At 37.3% G+C, this 21,674-nt stretch overlaps 1 protein-coding gene across 4 annotated transcripts in view; it reads right to left on the bottom strand.

The window, feature by feature from the left end:
• The window catches only part of PPP2R5E (protein phosphatase 2 regulatory subunit B'epsilon), a 195,928-nt gene that overhangs the window by 37,616 nt on the left and 136,638 nt on the right, over window positions 1–21,674 (bottom strand). For all 4 annotated transcript variants that reach the window (XM_037832574.1, XM_037832571.1, XM_037832573.1 and 1 more), the window contains exons 4-5: window positions 15,482–15,583; window positions 9,556–9,648 (exon numbers count right to left, since the gene is read on the bottom strand). In XM_037832574.1, the coding sequence (XP_037688502.1) occupies window positions 9,556–9,648; window positions 15,482–15,583 (195 nt within the window). The remainder of the gene's footprint in view (window positions 1–9,555; window positions 9,649–15,481; window positions 15,584–21,674) is intronic.

Raw genomic sequence — 21,674 nt, 5'->3', positions numbered from 1 at the left:
TAGAGAAAAACTAGAGAAGTCCATTTTTTCCCCTTGAGCACTCTATATGATTCAAGAAAACCTCGTGATTTAAATTTCTAGGAGAACCAATTTGTCAGCCCTTCAAAAAACATAAAGAAAGAGCTGCTGTGTTAAATAATGATGCATTAGTAGGATGCATACAAGAAATGGCTACATAATTTGTGAGGCCCAATGCAATATCAAAATGCAGTGTTCCCTGTTCAAAAATTATTAAGGATGGCAAGACAGCAACAGTAGACCATTAAACCTACCATGTGACCCTTCCTAGGCAAGGGGCCCTGTGCATATGCACAAGTTGCACAGCCATGAAGCTGGTCCTGGATGCAGTAGCATGGGTTACTGAGAGCCCTTTTTGGGAAGGTTTTGAGTTACAAGTTGACATGATGGGCTAAGGTGACTTACTACTAATGGTTAATGGGTACCTGATAAAATTTCCTATAGGAATAAATTTTCAGAAGTTTTATTTGCTATGGGCTCTGAGAAAGAAATGTAAATATTTTGAGATACTCAAGAACTTGCTGAGATTCAAGGCCTCTTGGAGCTCAATTTGGAACACATATTTTTTTAATGGGTGTATAATTATTATTTGGGGGTGTGTGCCCATTTATTTATTTATTACAGAACTTGTGGGTTTACAGAACAGCCATGCATAAAATACAGGATTCCCATAAACCACCCTATTATTAACACCTTGCAATAGTATGGTACACTTCTTATAATTGATAAAAGCACATTTTTATAATTGTACATTAACTAGAGTCCATGGTTTAACTTAAGAGTTCACTATTTGTGTTGTATGGGTGTCCAATTTGTCTTGAGTTTTTAAAAACACAACAACAAAAGGTCACTTTAAAGGACAGGCTGAATGATTTGCATAATTTGTGTGATAATTAGGCACTTCAGCTAAATATAATTACAAATGTGAAGTAAAAATTACTAAATAGCAATCTCTAGCAGTATATATGTTTATGGGGATACTTGAATAGTATGTTTCTTAGCAACCACTGACTGCTTTTCAGATTTGCAAAGTGGCTGAAAACAGTCTCTAGAAATATGCTGCTAGACTTGCCACAACAATCCACCCACTGAAATAATTCAAGGCTTGGCAATTCATTTTTGGTCTAAAGAAAAGGGGAAAAATCATAAAGAACCCATTTCTCATCCGCCCTAACAAAGATGAAAATTGTCTTTACTGGGACTAGATGAAGTTGTTCCAAAAGCCTAGGCAAATTCTACACACTTAAAGCAATAGAAAGCAGTTGCTAAGTTACCTAAGTCTAAAATCAACAAGATTACAATAGAACAAGTGAATTATGCAATGAACTGACTATCTTTGATAAATTTCTGACAGCTTTCTTTTGTCAAGACTTGGATGAGTACATAAAAAATGCTAAAGGTTATGTAAATGTATGTTAATAAAATAACAATGAAATTCAAGTGAGCCATATAGTCATATCATTCTTGAATAAAAACAGCAAACTCTCCAAAGGTATAAGTCAAGGACTGTTTTGTTTGGCACATATAAACATCTGGATTTCTAGCTTCTCTTTAAAAATCAGAATTTGGCTCACTTACCTAGGGGCCAAAAATCAAGAGGAACAGAAAGACAGCAGGACCCAAACCCCCTCTAAATCTCCACATTTTCCATCACTCCCAGACCACTTCATTACGTACCACCTGTCTGGCCTCTATAAAGATTTGAAAGTGCTATCCTTAGTTTTCAGATATTAGAAATTGCATGCTCCTGGGGCTGATAAACATTCACTTCCAACACTGAAAGAAAGACATCAGTTGGTGAAGTAGAATTGATGGGAATTCAGGGACAAAAAAAGTTTTAATCTTAAAAGAGATTTTGACAGCCAGAGAAGAACCATTCAAGTGGAGTCCAAAGATCAGATTTCAAAAAAATTCATAACACTCTAGGTATAACATGACCAACTACTGTTAGTCATGGATTGAAGCTACAAAAGAAAATAGGGCTAAAGAAGGCTCTCAAAACAAGAAATGGTCCTAATAAATATAGTAGTGAGAGCAGCAGCGTAACATTTACTGAACACTTACCACTTGTCAGGAATTACTCTAAGTGCTTATGGATGTGTGCATCCACTCATTACATCTCTATAACCTTACAATGTAATTACCATTATATTATTTTGCATCTATTTTCCAGATGAGGATACTGAGGCACAAAGTGGTTATGTAACTTGCCCAAGGTCACACAACAAATAAATAGCAGAGCCTGAATTCAAACCAGTGTATACACTTAACCACTAATCTATACTGCTTCCTGATGAGGAAGAAAAACAGGAGGAATTGAAAGGTGCTCTTGAAGCAACACACGAAGATTTCTATCGACTTTTAGATTTAAAAAGGACATATACAAATGATGAAAGAAGGAAACACAATAAATGTTGGGTATAAAAGAATAGTGCAGTCCTGCAAAAATAGTCTCAGGAAGTCTAATGGATGAAATTGGCTGAGGTTTATGAAACATGAGAATGTACTTGGAAGTGCAATATTTTTACTATTCTCTGTGACTATAACATACATGCTCATCATTTTTAAATGCAAAAAATAGAGAAATATAAAAATCAGAAAATGAAGATCATCACACATATTTACACCCTCCCAAACAATAAACAATTTGGTGTTATTTCTTTCTGTGGTCTATCTAATCATCCCCTATCAAAGAAATTTTAAGTTGCTTCCAATTTTTTAATAATTATTAACAATGATGCATTCAATATTCTTGTATACATATCTTTGTGTACATATCTGACTATTTCCCACAGAACTGTTGCATCAAAATTTACTGATGAAATACTATCAGATTTCCTCTTCAGAGCAACTACACCGATTTAAATTTCTATTAAGTATTTAAGACTACCTATTTCTCTACTCTCTCACCAACATTGTGCATTTTAACTTGTTTTGATATTTGCCAAAATGAGGGATAAATGCTATTTGTTATTTTAATTTTGGAGGACTATTAAAGATAAATATATTTACATGTGCTTATATTCCATTTCTATTGGAAAGTATCTGTTCATGACTCTATCCACTGGGACATGAGTCTTTTACTATCTGATTTGTAAAAGCATTTTATGTATTAAACATATCCAGTCTTTTTTGTGTAACATATACTGCACATTTTTCAAGTTTGTCATCTTTTTAAATTTTAGTTAATAGAGGGGCTGTATATGTGTTTTTACATTGTTTTGTGTATGCATGTATGTTCGTATTTGTACATATTTACATGCCTATTTATCTATATTTGTTTATCAGTATGATCTTAAAAGACCTATGGCATGCTAAGAACAGTCTTTAAGGAGGTGACAGATGTCATAAAGACGGAAGACACAGTGAGTAGTGAGTAGAGAGACGACAGAATAAAGATCAACAAGGCCTCAACAGACTGGGAAGAAATGATATCCCACAGGAATAAATATCAAGTCCTACACTTATATAAAAAAGCAAAATGCATAATAAATAAGAGCAAGGGAAAACATAGTTTTACAACAACATGCATAAAGTTAAATTAGGAGTCAATTAAGACCACAAACTCAATATAAATCGGCGGTGTCATGTGACAGTAAGAAGAGCTAACGGGACCTTCCTTTGAGAAACCTAGTGTCCAGGCAAGGGAATGGAAAACCCAACTATTAAGTTCTGCTGGACTGACCAGGCTTGGGGCACTATGTTCAGATGTAGGTGCTATACTTGAAAACCAACAGACACATCCAGAAAAAAACCAGGCTTCCAAAACTGACAAAAGAGAAACAGTCAACAGAACTAAGGACTCGGTCTAGAGAAGACAACACATACCATCAGCTAGTAGGCTACATCTAAAAGGCAGATGTACTTAGTAGTCCTGAACAGGATATTTTAATTACCAGGAAATTTCACATAAAAAATCTGCATTTTTTTTTTAAAAGAAACTCTAGATTTCCGTTTCTCTTCAGGGGAAAAAAAAGGCAATAACCGAATAAAGAGGGGTAGTCCACACCCCTTCAATAGGAGCCAGACTACCTCTTTTGCCTGATACCCGGCCACCAGACTTACTAGGAATGAGCCTATATCTAAGCATTTAAGTTGCAATCACAAAGTGAACACGAAGTGTTCTAAGATCTGAAAGGTTTCGTTGCGCTGCTGATATACTAATGGTATAGAGAGGTTCAACATAAAAAAGAACCTTCTAACAAAAATGGAACAAGCTGCCTTTGGATATGCCCCTTCCTCAATGAAACAGGCTAAACAGAGGCCATTATCAGGGTCTCAGAGCACATGAACTCACTGGGTACAGAACTGGATAAACAAAGGGCCCTTCCAAGTCTGAGTTTTTCTAATGCTTTAAACTAAGACCATTACTATTTTCAGTATCCCTATACCATGGAGAGCACACTGGGCTGCGCCTAACATTTTTGTTTACACTGGCTTCAAGGTTAGATCATAGGATTTAGTGTCAACTAAATTTAATGTCAACTAAACACCATCTGATCCTCTTGGGCACTTTGATTCAACATAAATATGAGAACCTTGTAATTTCATTAGTGCTGCTATGCCAGAGCTACTTCTGTTATAGTGAAAAGAGTCACAAGAGGGCATCACAGGATAATGGACAGAAAGCCAGTCTAGGAAATGTCCGTGGGAAAATGTAATCTTTTTAGACTTCAGTTTATTCATCTATAAAAATGGGCACAAAAATTTAGTCATGTCCATTCCACAAAACTGTTTCACAAATCAAATTAAATAATGCATATAAAGGTAGTCTGAAAACTATACTGTACTATAAAAATGCAAGGTCCTTTCCACTACAAACCGCAGGCCTAATACACATAAATTTTTTTTTGTTTGAAATGCATTTTGCTTCCTTGGTATAAATATCTGGATCAATCTACCTATTTACCACCCATTGATCCATGTATCCGCCTATCTACCTACCACTCTATATATCAAACTGGACTTTTCCAAAGCCTCCCATGTTAAGGTGTGAGACATGATTCATCAGTGTGGTCCCAATGTACCCTAAATATACGGTGTAGTTTGATGACCTGCCTCATGCACCTAGGGTAAGTGGGGTTTACAGGTGCTAATGAGCCCTACAGGCAAGGCAGCAAAGCCATTTTCTGGGTCTGAGCTGACAGTGGAACTTTGGGTTTGACTCCATTCAATTATATTACCCAGGGTATTTCAGGGGCCTCTATGGCCCTCAGCTCTAGATCTAGCCGGCCTCTGGCAATTCAATCATATGAAACTGCTGTTTTTTGAGTGTCAAAAACAGTCAAGAGAGAAACCAAGATGGCGGCTAGGTGAGACAGGGCTAAGGAACACCCCCGTGGAAAACACTAGATAAGGACCAGTGAGTGACCCAGAATACCAGTTACAGCAATTTGCCAGCTGGACAAGATCTGCTAGTTCCCAGGGGCTGTATACTTGGTGAAACTGGGAGTCTGCATTCTGAAACGAGCGAGTAAGCTGGCTGGAAGACCCGCAGCCGCGCAGCGATCTGGGGAAGCCAGGGTTTGGCATCTGGAGACCGACGGGCTCTTTTAATTAAAAAAAAAAAAAAGGGAAAAACCCAAGAGCGGCTACAGGTGCGATCGTGGGAACCACGTAGTAAAACACAACAAGAGGGGGCTGGGCCAGCCTCTCGGTGTCTGGTCTGGAAGATACCCCGCTGCAGATATCCCTGGGGCCAGGGGAACGGAGGGAAGAGCCAGAAGCCAAATGAAACGCCGCGGCTCGCAGTTGGCTCCCCGGAAGGCTGGATAAACTCCTGCCCGGGGCCGTGCCCCCAGCCCAGAAACCCACCAGTTGTCCCGGAGCTGAGAAGGAGGAACTGTGTGAGGAGGGGGGTGTGGAGACGCCCCATTCGGGCATTTTTGCATCAGGCTGAAAGCGAGCCGGCTCAGCCTGGCGGCCCGGGGTTTCCCTTGAGTGACGCTGCACACTGGTGATGTAGCATGGCATTCCCTCGGCAGAGGTCCTGGAGGATCACGGCTGGGCGGGGGGACCCGCTCGGAGATCCCAGGGACACTACGCCAAGTCTGGTGGTTTGTGGGACAGTGAGAGAGAGGGGCTGGGGCTGAAATGAAATGAAGGCTTGGACTCTTGCGGCAGCCTTGAATCTCCGGGAACTGGGGGGATTTGAATATTGAAGCTGTCCTTCCTCCCTGGCCACCCGTACAAGCGCCCCGCATTCAGGGCGGACGGCTCCAGCAACACACCCAGGCTGAGTTCTCCGGCCGGACCCCACAAGAATCATTTCCCCACATACCGTGGCGACAAGGTGGAGAACTGACTTGACAGGTATAAGTGACTCACAGATGCCATCTGCCGGTTAGTTAGAGAAAGTGTACGTCACCAAACAGTGTTTCTGAAAAATTAGATAGGTTTTTTTTAACAAATTGAAAGAACCCTGTCGAGCAGAGCAAATGCCAAGAGGTCAAAAACAACAGAAAATCTCAATGCATATGATAAAACCAGATGACATGGAGAATCCAACTCCAAACACACAAATCAAGTTATCAGAAGAAACAAAGTTCCTTGCAGAATTAATCAAAGAAATATAATCAAGGAATGAAAACATGGCAAAGGATTTAAAGGACATCAAGAAGACCATGGCCCAGGATATAAGCGATATAAAGAAGACCCTAGAAGAGCATAAAGAAGACATTGCAAAAGTAAATAAAAAATAGAAGATCTTATGGAAATAAAAGGAACTGTTGGCCAAATTAAAAAGACTCTGGATATTCACCATACAAGACTACAGGAAGCTGAACAACATCTCAGTGTCCTAGTAAGTCCACAGAACAGAAAATGAAAGAGCAAAAGAAAGAAGGGAGAAAAAAATCGAAAAAATCAAAATGGATCTCAGGGAAATGACAGATAAAATAAAACGTCCAAACTTAAGACTCATTGGTGTCCCAGAAGGGGAAGAGAAGGGTAAAGGTCTAGAAAGAGTATTCAAAGAAATTGTTGGGGAAAACTTCCCAAACCTTCTATACAATATAAACACACAAAGCATAAATGCCCAGAGAACTCCAAATAGAATAAATCCAAATAAACCCACTCCGAGACATATTCTGATCAGACTCTCAAATACTGAAGAGAAGGAGCAAGTTCTGAAAGCAGCAAGAGAAAAGCAATTCACCACATACAAAGGAAACAACACAAGACTAAGTTGTGACTACTCGGCAGCCACCATGGAGGCAAGAAGGCAGTGGCATGGCATATTAAAAATTCTGAGAGAGAAAAATTTCCAACCAAGAATACTTTACCCAGCAAAACTCTCCTTCAAATTCAAGGGAGAGCTTAAATTTTTCACAGACAAACAAGTCCTGAGAGATTTTGCCAATAAAAGATCTGCCCTACTTCAGATTCTAAAGGGAGCCCTACCAACAGAGAAACAACAGAAAGGAGAAAGAGATATAGAGAATTTTAACAGAAATATATAGTACCTTACACCCCAAAGCACCAGGACACTCAATTTTCTCTAGTGATCACGGATCTTTCTCCAGAAGGGACCATAAGCTGGGACATAAAACAAGCCTCAAGAAATTAAAAAAAAAAATTGAACATACTCAAAGCACATTCTCCAACCACAATGGAATACAAATAGAAGTCAATAATTTTTGAACTGTAACTCCACTATTTACTTCCTACATGATATAAATTACACAAACTCTAAGGACAAATCAGTGCTTTTGAACTCAATGTAAAATATGTAATTTTAGACAACTATATAAAGGTAGGCGAATGGAGGAGTATAGGAACATAGCTTATGTGCCCTATTGAAGTGAAGGTGGTATCAAAGAAACACAAGATTGATAGGGATTTAAGAGGTTAATTTTAACCCCCACAGCAAACACAAAGAAATTATCAGAGAATATAACCATAGAGATGAAATGTAGAGTTTGGGTTAAGAGAAATGGGGGAAGGGGAAATGGGGAATTAAGAAATGAGGGTGGAGTTGCTGTTTGAGGTGAAGGGAAATTTCTAGTAATGGATGGTGGGAAAGAGCATTACAACATTCTAAAGGTGATTAATCCCACTAACGGAAGGCTAGGGAGGTGGAATGGGAAGATTTAGGCTGTATATATGTTTCCACAACTGAAAAAAAAAAAAAAAAAAGTGTAACTAGATGGCAATTGAATGCTAAGGATGAACTTGGATGGAATTGGAGGATAGAGGACAGGTGGCTCAAAGGGACACAGTTGTGACATAAGGTAAAGGAAATATAGAATGTAAGCTTTGCATCATTGTTGAATCTCTTGTACTTCTTAGCTGCACTTAATGGGATTGCATAAAAGAATGTTCTTGTTCAGGGGAAGTGTATACGTGAATTATAGTGTATGTTCAAGGATGTGTGCAGCTAGCTCTCATATGTTCAGAAGACAGAGCAATAGATGATCGATGATAGACAGGGAGGGAGAGAAAGAAATAGCAATGTGACAGCATGTTAAGGTTGGTGGATTGAGCTATCGGGTGTGGGGGGTCAGGGTATGATGGAATTCTTTGTATGGGGTTAGTATTGTTTTTGCAACTGTTCCTATAACTTTGAGTTTATTTCAAAATAAAAAAAAAACAGTCAAAATACTGACTATAGTTCAAGGTAATATATGCAGAATTCTGAATTTATGAATTTAATTAGGGAGGGTGAATGAGGTCATCATGAAGGTTATCAGGCATAGGAGATCAATTGTCTGCCAAATTATTATTTTAAAGTTGAAATTCTGTTTATTGGACCACTAGAAGACAGCTATTCTTTTCCAGATGAGGAGCCTCCTATATCACTCAGAAAGGAGGTACAAAGGTCCATGTATCAGTTTGGCTCAAGTATCTATTTTTACAGATGAATGTAAACAACAGGAGCAAGGCAATGTTGCTTAAAACTTCAGTGCCATGAAAGGGCCCCAAGTTCCAGGAAAAAGGAAGATGTGGTCCATGGTTATAAAATGTAAAATGATAAATCAGGAAAAATAACACACCCTGAGAACTTCCAGATGGATAGGTAAGGGTTAATCTCTTTAAGGGAATTTTTAAGTGTCCAGCCTTACTGTTTCCTAGCAGTAAAAGTTCTCAAGTATTCTGACTTTGATTATTTATTAAAGGTTTTTATGCTCTGCATCTGAGCTTGCCTACTCAGTTTTAACAGATCTATGTAATAGCTCCTTAAGAAACCCTATGCAAACATAAGTTTTCAAGCCATGTAAAGATTCACATAAATCAGGGTTATGTAAATGAAATCCCTTTATTAATTAAATTTTAGGAAAGAAAACTGCAGGGATTTGGGCATTAGCATTGCTCACTGTTTAAAATGTAATTCATTTCTACCACAATAAACTACAAAGGTACCTATGACTTTTAATGGGTAGTAATTCAAACTCATTTATGTACATATATTTGTTTACTAAGGTGATATAACTGCCATCTCAGGATGTTTTAACAAACATTTTGTTTCCAAGAGAAAATGAGCTTAAGTGTTAACAACTGAGTAACAAATACATGCAACTACAAAAAAAATTTTCTTACCTGTAATACAAACTTCTGATCTATGTATTTTTTGGCAATGCTGGGTTGGAATTCTTGGCTTTCCAAAAACCGTATGAAAAATTCATACACAAGCTGCAACAGATTATAATTAAATTCAAAATATGATTCACTGAGAATAGCATTAAAAAGCATGAAAAACCTGTAACACTAAAACTGATTTAGGGCTTAAAAAAATTGGGTTTTACTGTCAACCTATTAGCTACACTAGACTTTCATGAGGCTCATATTTACTGTTATATTTTTTATAACTTCTAACTTTTAAACTAAAAATTAGGAAATATAGCCAAACAAAGCAAATAAAAATCTTCCATAATCTCATCATTCAGAGATAACTATTAACATTTTAATTTATAAACCTCTACATTTTTCTCTATTCTTCCACAACACACCCAAGTACCAAAACTATGCTTTTACCTAGTTTTACAATCTACTTTTATTATTTAAACAATAGATATTGTGAACATTTTACACCAACAATAGCTAAACAATCATTCCTAATAGCTATAAGTAGACCATTATACCAAAATTTATAATGAATAATTACATTATTCATAATTAATTTAACCAATTTCTTATGAATGGACATTTAAGTTGTTTTAAAATTACTTCTATATCAAATTATGCCACAGCATACATCATGTAACGTTTATCAGCGAGCACTTGTTCAATTATTTCATGAGGAAATATTTCTACAAGTGGAATTGCTAGGTCCAAAGATATCCAAACATTTCAGGTTTCTGTACTCATTGTTAAATTGCCTTTCAGATAATTTATGGTCCTTTAGACTCTTCCTAGCAATACATTATGGTGTGTTACAATAGTCTCATCTGCAAAAAAAGTAAGAATATGGTCCATCTCATATAACTCTTCTGACAGACACTGAGGGATCACTGTTTATGATCCATGCATAAACAGTTTTTTAAATGCTACATCAGAGCCCAGTGTAGTACAACAGGAGTCAAGATCAGAACTTTTAAAAGACAAATGTTGGATCAGAAACATAGCTCTCTATTCCCTTACTAACCGTGTAATTCTGGGCAAGTCGTCTAACTTCTCCGATCCTTTTTCTTCATCTGTATAATGTGAATGATATGCAAAGCACTGCGCACAATAAATAGCACCTATTGCCATTGCCATTGCCTAAAGCAACATTCTTTAGGCAAGACTTTTTGGTCTTACATCTTTATACTTAAAAACCATTGAAGACCCCAGAGATCTTTTGTTTATGTGGGGTATGTGTGTGTGTGTCTAATTTTATCAAATTAGAAATTAAAACCATGGAAGTTAAAATATGTATTTATTATTTCATTTTAAAACAATACATTATATGTTAATGTAAAGAATATATTTTGTGGAAAGCAATTTTATTTTCAAAAAAATTACTGAGAAGAGAAGCATTGTTCTACATTTTTGTAAATCTCTTTAATGTCTGGCTTAATAGAAGAAGCTACATTTTCATCTGCTTCTATATTCAATCTGTTGTGATATATTATTTTGGTTGAAGTATACAAAGAAAATCCTGTCTCTCACAGATCTAATGGTTGGAAAAGGAGAGAATATTTTAATAGTCATTTCACATATTGTGGATATTCTTCTTTGATGTTACACCAAAATTTAACAAATACTAGTTTCTTAAAGACCAACTGTAATGTGGAATCTGAAACCATATCAATGAATTTTTCATACTCTGTTACACAGTAAAATCCAATTATCTATTTTCCACTTTGAATGGATCTTTACCCATTCATGGTTTCCTAACACCATTCCTCGGTCAACTGGCAAACATTGATTCAGTGGCTTATTAATTATTAAAGATATATATTCTTCAATATCATCTCCAATTTTATTTAAAAAATCTTCAAGTTTTGGGAAGCTGTCAAGCTCAAGGTGACAGAAGTTTTCCAAACTTCTAATTTCATATTTTGCTTAAAAGCTGTAATTTTACCAATGGTAACAAATGCTGTCAATTGTTTTCCATATTCATTTTAGAGAAAATATCTGACAATAATACACAGTTTATCAATCATTCAAATAAAAATGGTGTTTCATGGGGGGAAAAAAGCAGCTAGTTTAGCTTGCAACTCAAAACAATCATAAAAGTGCTTTTTCACAAGGTAGCCATCACACTTTGGGTTTTGTGACATGCTTTCCATTCTGGCATGCAGAATATTTAAAAACCATATACTCAAGGGTCAAGATTTAATAAAATTAATAAATTTTACTACTTCTTCAAGGCCATTCTTCAGTGGAGTTGGCTTTTTCTTTTTAATTGCAAGTGCTTGGCAGTGAATACAATGACTACTAGACCAGTTGGCAGAAGTGCCTTGATTTGCGCTAAAGCACTACCAGTTTAACCCACTGTGGCTTTACAACTATTAGTGCAAATGTCAACAAAGTAAAAAGATCAAATAATGTAGTACTATTATAAAAATAGTTTTGACCTTGCAGGCTAATGAAAAGCAGGTATCAAGGACCTCCTAAGGATCTGCAATTCCCACTGATGTAAATGCTTCCTATAGTAATCTCGTGACATCAGACTTTTAAGTTGATACTTAAATTATGTATTCATATTACATAAATATTTAAACATTCATATTTAAGTGAAAAGTATGCTTTTCTCCTTGAAACTCTCTGATGCAGAAAGACTTCGTTCCCAACAGTCTAAACATGGTCAAGTTTTGCATGATGTTCCTGTTAAAATAATGCCTAGGTCCAACACTATGTAGAAGAGTTTGTTTTGTTTCTAAGACACCAATCTTTCAATTCTTGGTTGTACAAACAGAATGTCAGCCTTATTTGAAAAACCTTTTGATTTCGCACAAAGTGGGGAGATTCTCATTTGCAGGGCCTGACTTTGGTGCTGTCAGGGCTTTCCAGCAGGACTTGCAAAGTGCTTTCTCCCCTCAGTCCCTTGGAAGCAGTTAGGTTAAAATGTTAGGTGAAAACACTTCAGACACATTTATTAATAAGTATAAATGTTCTCTACACATAAGGGACAGATTTTTACCTCAAATCCCTTGAGTGTCTAGAGGGAAATTCTCAGGTTTGGGGAGGATAAATTACTCTATAAGGCCACATAAGTGAATTCTCCAAGGAATATGAGTAAAAAGACTCGAGCATTTCTGTTTCAGTCTCCAGCACGAAGCACTAAAAACAATTCCTCAATTGTTACTGAAGTCCTGCAAAATTGTATTCTACTTGAAAGATAAAACTAATTTTGGAAAATACACAAAAAATAACTATGAGAATTGTACGATGTCATTTTAAAACATACCAATACAGATAAAAGATCAAATAACACATATAGTAGATCCTTTGACATATGTGAATTTAAAATGTGTGGATTTAATATTTTTTCTTTTCTATTTTCAAACATTCCCCAAAGAGTCATGACTCGTTATGAGTGATTTTGTGTGGGCCACAAATTTAAATCAAAGAAAAGGGTACAGGAGCAGTCAATTAGCTAGGCAATGAGCCTCACCAACTACCCAACAGCATCTCAATGCAACTTTGTTATCTTCCACTATTGTCAGATATTCGGTAATAAACATTTTTCTTTCTTGTGAAATATGGTTCAGAAGAGAAAGCAAACTACTAATGATAGAGTTAAGAAAAAGTGAAAAGATGTAAAAATAGTGTCATGTTTTGGTCAGAAAAGTAGAAGGCTGGGTATCAGTTAAAAAGAAAAATGATGAACTTAGCAAAGGGTCAAATCTATGACATAAATGATCTAGCATGACCAGAAAAATAGATTTCTTAAACATTCAATGAGTACTCTTGTCAGTACAAAAACAAGTGAAAATGGAAAGGTGAATAATTAGTGAAATGAAAACATACAAAGGAAGAAAGGATTATTTTGAAAAGCCAGGAGCTTATACAAAGACTTCCATAAAATAACAGATGGTAAAGGCACCAGTGCACCTATTGACCTCACCTTTACCATGAGTAAAGGTTGAGTTATGAATTTTAAGACTGGGTTCTCTTCATGTGACTTGGCATTAGTTGGTCCCTACTTCCTCCTGAGCTGTAGAAGGGACAAGAAGGATGATGGGCTGGAACAGACTGTGAACACAGAGGAAGCCAGCTCATTGCAGAACACAATTTGTGACTTTATATCCAAAAGGATACAGGTCTTTATCATCATTCCTCACTACTGCTTTGGTTTTAGAGTTTCAAATGAATAGTTAACATTATTGCAGTAACAATATAAGTATAATCTAGACTTTTTTTGGTGAAAGAATTTAATTTAATAGCTTAGAAATTAATTTAGTCCTGTATTTTACAGTCATTAAGTAGGACATTAAGTATTAACTGCAATATTAAATTAAAACTTTATTGTGCTTTAGGGAAAATGTATATGCTATGGTAATCATGATTCGAAAACCTCAAAATGTTCCTGCAAATGGCAAGAGTGGTCTATTGTCTCTTCTTGGGAATATAGAGATGACAAGTTAAAATTTTCAAGATTTCTCTCTCCCTGCCTATTCTCAATCATAAGATAGGGAACTTTCCTGAGAAGATTTTTTAAGCTCGTTCCAGACTAAATTGCAATTCTATGAACCATCACCATGTATTAAATATAAACGTCACATGAAGTCCATCCATTCCAAAGAGAAATTCTTTTTTGCCTTCTGTCACAGTCTGAGATGTACCTATGAAAAGCACAAATAATTCTGCAGATTTCTTAGATTGAAGATGGTATGTCTAAAACCTTAAAAAAAAAAAATCAAACATCTGAGATGGTAAATCAACTACAGTAATTTAATCAAATTATCCAATCTAGGAATTGGTAGCAAGGAATACATATATTTATGATATGCCTGGTTAAGAATTGAGAAAATAATGCTTCCCTCAGCCCCCCGCTGGCTCTAATGCTCTCTACATAACTAGGGGAAATAGCATACTTGTGTATCTGCAGCAACCTTGAGTTGCCAAAGTAGGACAGGCAAAATTGTAATTTTCTGAAAAGGGAAAAAAGTAAACTCAGAATATCTTTAGGCCTTATCTTCCTGCTACCTAGTTTTCTGCTCCTAAAAGAGTCAGCTAGTAACCATGGGCCCACTTCTACAAAGACGCAGTGGTTTCTGCTTGGGAATGAAGACACACAAGGTTATACCCCTTCTCTTCCATCCCTTCCCTCCTTGCCTCATGTCACCCTGTCTCTGAGGGCATTTGGACTCAATGGAAGGATATCTTTGGGTTTACTACATTCAAATTTCCTTGTTCTGATGCTTTTGAAAAATGCTGATCTTGAGAGAAGGCAGACAAAAAAGGAGGATGAAAATGACCAATATGTATAGGTAAACACAATATAGAGATGGGCCCTAATACATCCTGGCACATGAAAATGACTGGAAAATACTGCCTTCTCAGTGCAAAAGAATAAAACTGGCTTTCACAGAAGCTTTCTCTCAGCTACTGCTCTTCCTTGTAACATTGTGAAAGAAATAGCCATTGCAATTTGTTTTTGCCCTTCCAGGCTAAAGAAACACATTTGTGGTTATCATGAAGACAAGCATACGAAGTCCCCAGGGTATCCACTGCTAAAGATGAGGAATGTACTCCGTGACCTAATCACACCCAACTAATATTAATGTGAAAAAAGTTATGTTCTTGTTTGAGGCACCAGAGGGCAGGATCACTTAGAAGCTATAGTAAAAAAAGAAATGAGAACTCCTGGCTGGACCTGCAACATGGGAGGACTCACACAAAAGCATTACATTGAAACATTAATATTTTCTTTTGGCATCCTAATTGTCAAGAATAAGAAACAAAAAAGCATTCTCCAGCTTTCCATTAATGCACTCTGATTTCTTGGTGAATAAAGGCTTTAAAAGAATTCCCATGCTAATCAGCTAATAAGTTAATGGACTTTTCTTTTATAACAAATGGTAGTTCAAAGTACCTGTAAGTGTGGCCATGATGCCTCAAGGGTAGGTTCATCTTCTTCTGGATCAAATTCATTGCTGTCACTAGGAGGGAGAGTTCTGAATATATTGCAAGATACCTAAGAATAAACAAGCAGCAGAATTAGCTGGAAGCACCTTCTGGGCAGCCTTTCACAAGGTCCTTGCAGCCAGGTGAAGGGAACCCAGATGACAGTATACAGGGAGTTCATTAAACAGAACTGGGCCCTCTTTCTACAGGGTCCAGGGCCACCTCTGGGCAAAGCTGGAAAGTAATAAAGTAGCATCTTACTGCCTTCTCCAATAGTACTCCCTCTTCTTCTTTACTTAGCCACTCCCACTCCAATGACTCTATATCCTCCATCAAAGCCAGCTCTTGGTTACTTACCAATGAAGCATGCTTCTAATAATTAATGTACACTAAGCTATAAATACTTGCTAATGGGCTTTATTTACTTCCCTTCTCAGGCTTATTCACAATTTGCAAAGTTACAGTCAAACTAATGGTGGAATTTCAGACATTCACAGTTTATCAAAAGAGATAACTGAAGACCCTTAAAATCATTCCTAGTCTGTCCTCGTTTGCTTCACAAAACCATAATGATGTCCAAGGTAAGATACATCTGTAATGCAAACCTCTTATCAATGACACAGCCTGTTTCAATGGGCAATTTCCAAATTAAATGCTGTCTGTTCAAAAAATGGCCAAGAGTTGATAACTGTTGAAACTAGGTGATGAAAAGATGAGGATTCATTATACTATTCTGTTACATCTATATATACATATTGGACGCTTTCTATGGTAAAATGCTTTTATTTTAAAAATGTTTGTTGCTACTATTCTCAGGGCTCTTTTTCAATTTTCTATTCTATTTGTTAACCTACTTACTCACTTATCCTCTCCTAATGACTCAACCGTATTCTCAAGTCCAAAGAATAAAGTAGGGGGAGGGAGAAATATGTAGAAGGCAAGAAGGAAAAAGAAAGGAGACTGCTGCAGAAGACTTTGCTGGACTGTCTCTATAATGCAGAAAATATTGAGCTAGAATATGCCACTCCAAAGCGGGAAGAGGAAAGGCTTTGGGGTGCCCATATAATCTGAATGTGTTTATTCATTCAACAAATATCCATTAAGGGTCTAAAAATGTACACGTTTTAGGCACTGGAAAAAAGTAATGAACAAAGCAGACAAAAATCTATGACCTCATGGAGCTTACAGTCAGTTAAACTTAGTATTATCCCCAATTTCACACTATGGAAACTGAGCTAGAGTCACACAGTCATAAGTGGAAGAACCTTTATGAACCTAAGCAGTCTCACTCCCAATTACTGTACCAAACAAGCCCAGACCTCCAGACACTCCTCTACTCTACTGAAAAGCCTTCTGATGTGCCTCTCAGGCTCCAGTCCTGTTCGCTCACTATGCGTGCTCCACATGCTCCCAGACAGTGCAGTCACTAAGGTCTCTAAAAAGCAATGGGGTGTATACCTTAACCAGTTCTTCCAGTACAGACTCAGGAGCTCTCTGCTTTGAGTGGCATCAGAATTATCTCCAGTGCTTGTTAAGAGCAGTATCCCAAGACCTGAGACAGATGGTCTAACCTGGCAGCTATTCGGTGGTACCCCTGGTACCCTGCATTTGTAGCAAACACCTCAGAAGACTAGTGCCCTAAATCCCCAAACACATTTGTAAAAACACTGGCTACAGGATCATGTCTAGCCCCCTTAAACATGGTCCACAGGGTCTGCCCCAGGCCTGCCTCTCCAGCTCTTTCTCCTGCCCCACCGTCTCCACTCCAAACTCCCCAGGTCTCCTTCTCCCAGTATCCCTCAAGCCCCCCAGAACTTGCCATTGTTCACTCCTCCATACCTGTGCATACTTTGCTCCCTAAGCTGGAACGCAATCCTACATCTTCCCTAGGAATCTACTTAACTTTCCAAGCTTAGATCGAAGGTCACCTCCATTATGGAACCTTACCAGCTATTGCTCTATGGTCTCACTATATCCAAGACATTTTGTCACAGCATGTAAGCTCCTTCAAGGCTGTGCATGAACTTTCAATTTTTTTTTTCAGTGTAGCCTCAGTATCTAGTTGGTTTATTCATTCACCACTTAGTAGGCATTCCCATATTCCAGGCACTGACAATACAATGGTTAAAAGAAAAACTCAGATAAGGACCTACCCACAAAGAGCTTACGTTCTATTGTGGAGAAAGGAATTATAAATAAGCAAATAAACAAGATCATTTCAGACTGGGATATATGCTATAAAAGAAATAAACTGGAAGATGTGTTACAAGGGACTTGGTGGTAGAGGAAAGGACAACTACTTTAAATAGAATGGATAGAAAGTCCTCCACAAATTGATGTGAGCTGAAAACTGTGTCACAACAAAGACCTAGCCAATAGATATGGCAAAATCCCAGGAAGAAGGAACCATAAATGCAAAGGCATCAAGTTAGGAACCATCCTGGTGAACAAAATGGAAATCAGAGTAACTGGGGTGGAGGTGTGGGATATGCAGAAGCTATGGGAAGCAGATACAATTTTATTTTAAACGCAGTAGGAAACCATTAGTGGATCATAAACTGGGAAGCGACATGATCTGATTTTTTGCTTTTTAAAAAAATCACTCTGGCTGCTAGAACATACAGGAAGGGGACAAGTTAGAAGGTTGTGAAAGTGCCAAGAGATGATGTTTGCTTAGACTAGGATGGTGGCAGAGAAAACAGACAGAAATAGATTGAATCAAAATATATTCTAGAGGTATTACTTGCTGATGACTTGGATGCATGGGGTGAAGGAAAGGGAAGAATCAATGGTATGTCTTGGGTTTGGGACCATTTACCTAAGATGGAGACGGCAGGGAAAGGGAAATGGTTTCTTTGCTTGTTTTACAGGATAGATCCAAAGTTTGGATTAAAAGAACAACATCAAGGAAGCAATTAGACATCTGAATCTGAACCTTAGGGCTGGACAGATCAGGATTGGCGATAAACAGGGAATCATCATCTAATGGATCACCTTGGAAGGGGGAGTACACAGAGAGAAGGGAAAGGTCCCTAAGCACCCAACATTTAAAAATCAGGTAAGAGGAAGAGGGGCCAGGAAAGGAAAGTGAAACAGAATAGGAGTTGGAGCGGGGAGCACCAGATTTTGGGGTCCCAGGAGCAAATGTGACTCAGAGGTCAACTAAGCTGAGCACAGAGCAGTGTCTACTGGATTTGGCAACAAAGAGATCTTTGGTGATCTATCAAGAACAGTAGTGGTATAGATAAAAGCTAGATGAGAGAGAGCCAGTAAATGGGAAATAAGGAATTACAGAGAGTGAATAAGTACAGAAAACTCCTGTTTTCTGTAAGGAACACAAAATTGCTATGTCACTGAAAAAAATATTTATTTTCTGAATAATATGGTATTTATTGAGCACTTACTATGTGCCAGACACCCCTCTACAAGCCTCATGTTCATTTAATCCTCATAACATCCCTTTGACTTTGGTTATTATTACCCCCAATTTACCAGTGAGGAAACAGAAGCACAGGAGTAAGGTAAGCTCCAAGATTTCAGATGTTAACCAGCAGAGTTACTGTCAGACGCCACCACACTATTCCAGAAAGGTAGGTGGAACAACTCTTGTTCTATGTTAGCCTGCTGACTGAAAAAAATTACCAAATTTTAATATGTTTTTGCTATGGCTAATGACAACATGCATGGTTCTCCTATTTTATTTTTGTTCCTTCCAAAAATCATTAGAAATTATGTTTATGAAAAACCTAGTGACTTCTCAGATGACCATGAATCTATGATTTCTCTTCAACCCATGAGCTATACCACAGTACACAAGGGCAAAGGTATTTTATCAACTTGTTTTGAATCTTCACTAAACCATACACCTATTTTAGAAATTCAGAGCAATGTTTTCCTTCCAACCAAATCATTTATATTTACTATACTCTTTACCAAGATTTTTTCCTCTACAAGGTCATAAAAGTATACAATGAAGTGGGGGGGGGGGCTTCTCTATCGTAAAAAGTCTGGATAGACACAGAAATTTCTGCTCCTCTGTACTCGTGGATATAACTCTCTTACAGCACCCACCATGCACTGCCGCAATTATTGTTTGAATATCTGTTGGTCGTTCCCACTAACTAAGAACTCCTGAAAAGCTAGTACAATGTCATAATCACATTTGTTTGCTTAGCACATACTAGGCATTCAAAATACATGTTCACAAAACAAACGTTTGGATACATTATTAAAACTTCGTATTTCAGTTTTACTGTAACCAAACTTCAATTTAAAGTTTTCTAGGTGATTCAAATAAATCTAGGTTATTTATAAGGATGTGTAACCCTGTAGAGTTTTAAACCTCTGATTTGATAGAAGCCTCATCTCTCAGTTATCACATCAAAAGAAGGTCAAGTAATCCAAACAGCAGACAGTTCTACAGGCGTGCATATCTCACTTAGGTACACACTACCATTTCTTCAGATTTGCCTTCCTTGCCATGCTTTAATTTAGTTTACTTCTAAGCATTCACTGGATGAGTATTAGGAAGCATGGGTCTATTGTACTAAACAATCAGGACCTGACTCAACTTGTTATGTGTTCTCTAGCCCATGTGGAGAAAACGGCAAAGCATAATGAGTGCCATGGAAACAGTCAAGCCTTTGACTCTGCCTGGTATATAACAGGTGCTTAAGACAAATGTCAAGAATGAACAAATGGACCATTGTGGCCAACCTTGAGAATCTATCCTAAAAAACTAAACTAAGCCAAGACCAAAAAAACTACTTAACGTTACCATTTCCAACATTCTATAAAAAGTGTAAAATTGGAAATAACCATTATGTCCAACAACAGAGGGCACACTCAATGGACTGCTGTGCAGCATTAATGACGGCTATGTGAAGAACAAAAATGCTTATAAATAAAGATTTAAGTGGAAAAGGCAATTGAAAATGGTATGACTATGACTATAAATATAAGAATGTTAATGGATAATTAAAGGGAAGCTAAAAAAGACTGTATGAGAGTGAAAGGAATATGGGTGACTATTTTTTAAGGTGATTAAAAAAACTAAACTAAACTAGATAGATGCTGCTATTCCTCTTGGAACACACCAAGTAAGTCCTAAAACTGTAGAAAGCATTAGTTAGAGACACACTATGTGAGTTATGACTTTCATTTCAAGATGAAAATGAGCTCTTGAAGTTGTCTGAACAAAACTATGCTGTCAGGAAGCGAGTTTAAAATCAGAACTTTCTACAATGTCTTAAAGCCTAGCTCATGAATGAATGACTGAAGGACTCAATGAATGGACTACAGTTAATTGTACAGTTGAGCTTCAAAATCCAGAGTTTAAAATTGGGTCATTCATGGATGGGCTTCAGAAGGGAGGGTCTCTAAATCCCCTGATTTACCTACAACATTGTTTGTGGAAGTGCAATTTGGGAAAGGAGCCGCTGCCTTCATCAGATTTTCAAAAGACTTCCAAGATCAAAAAATGGTAAATTGTCCTAAATGGTAAATTTGCATCCATTAAACCTTCCTTTATCACAAGCAGCCACTTCTGATTACAGTCCAGGGTTAAATAGGCTATTACACAGGTAATAGCAGTTGCATGCTGATGCAGCTGTATTATGACCATGAGTAACCAACAGCATCACCCCTCACCACACAGCAGTATTATAAACTCTATGTGGCTAGATTAAAATACATCCATATATTCCTAAAGCCACAAACTGTCTGAATAATATATGTAAGTATTCAAGGCTCCAGCCCTAAGCTTTCTATTCTATCCATTCAAGGAATGGATTATCAAAACTGAACAAGAGAAAATTTTAAAGTACCTTAGAAGGATTTATTTTTCATTTCTTATATCCACACTGGTGTCTGTGCAGAGGAAAAATTAATTTGAGAAATAAATGTCTTGAAGAGGTAGCTTAATTCATTTTCATTCTAAAGATATTATAATAAACAATGAAAGCTGAAATCAAGCCAAAGACTTGAAGGAATGGTCTGGACCCCAAGAGTGGTTATAAGAACAGAGAGCAAGGCTGAGGAAATGGGAGAAGCGGTGTTAAAATTCGTCTAGCCCCTTCTCAAAGAAAGAAATAGGAGTAGGGGTTTCTAGAAGCAGATCACGTTAGAGACGACGTCGTTCAGCGCCTTCATTTAACAAATAA

The sequence above is a fragment of the Choloepus didactylus genome, chromosome 4 (genome assembly GCF_015220235.1).
Source record: "Choloepus didactylus isolate mChoDid1 chromosome 4, mChoDid1.pri, whole genome shotgun sequence".
NCBI classification, from domain to species: Eukaryota; Metazoa; Chordata; class Mammalia; order Pilosa; family Megalonychidae; genus Choloepus; species Choloepus didactylus.
This window is presented reverse-complemented; position numbering and strand designations above follow the sequence as displayed.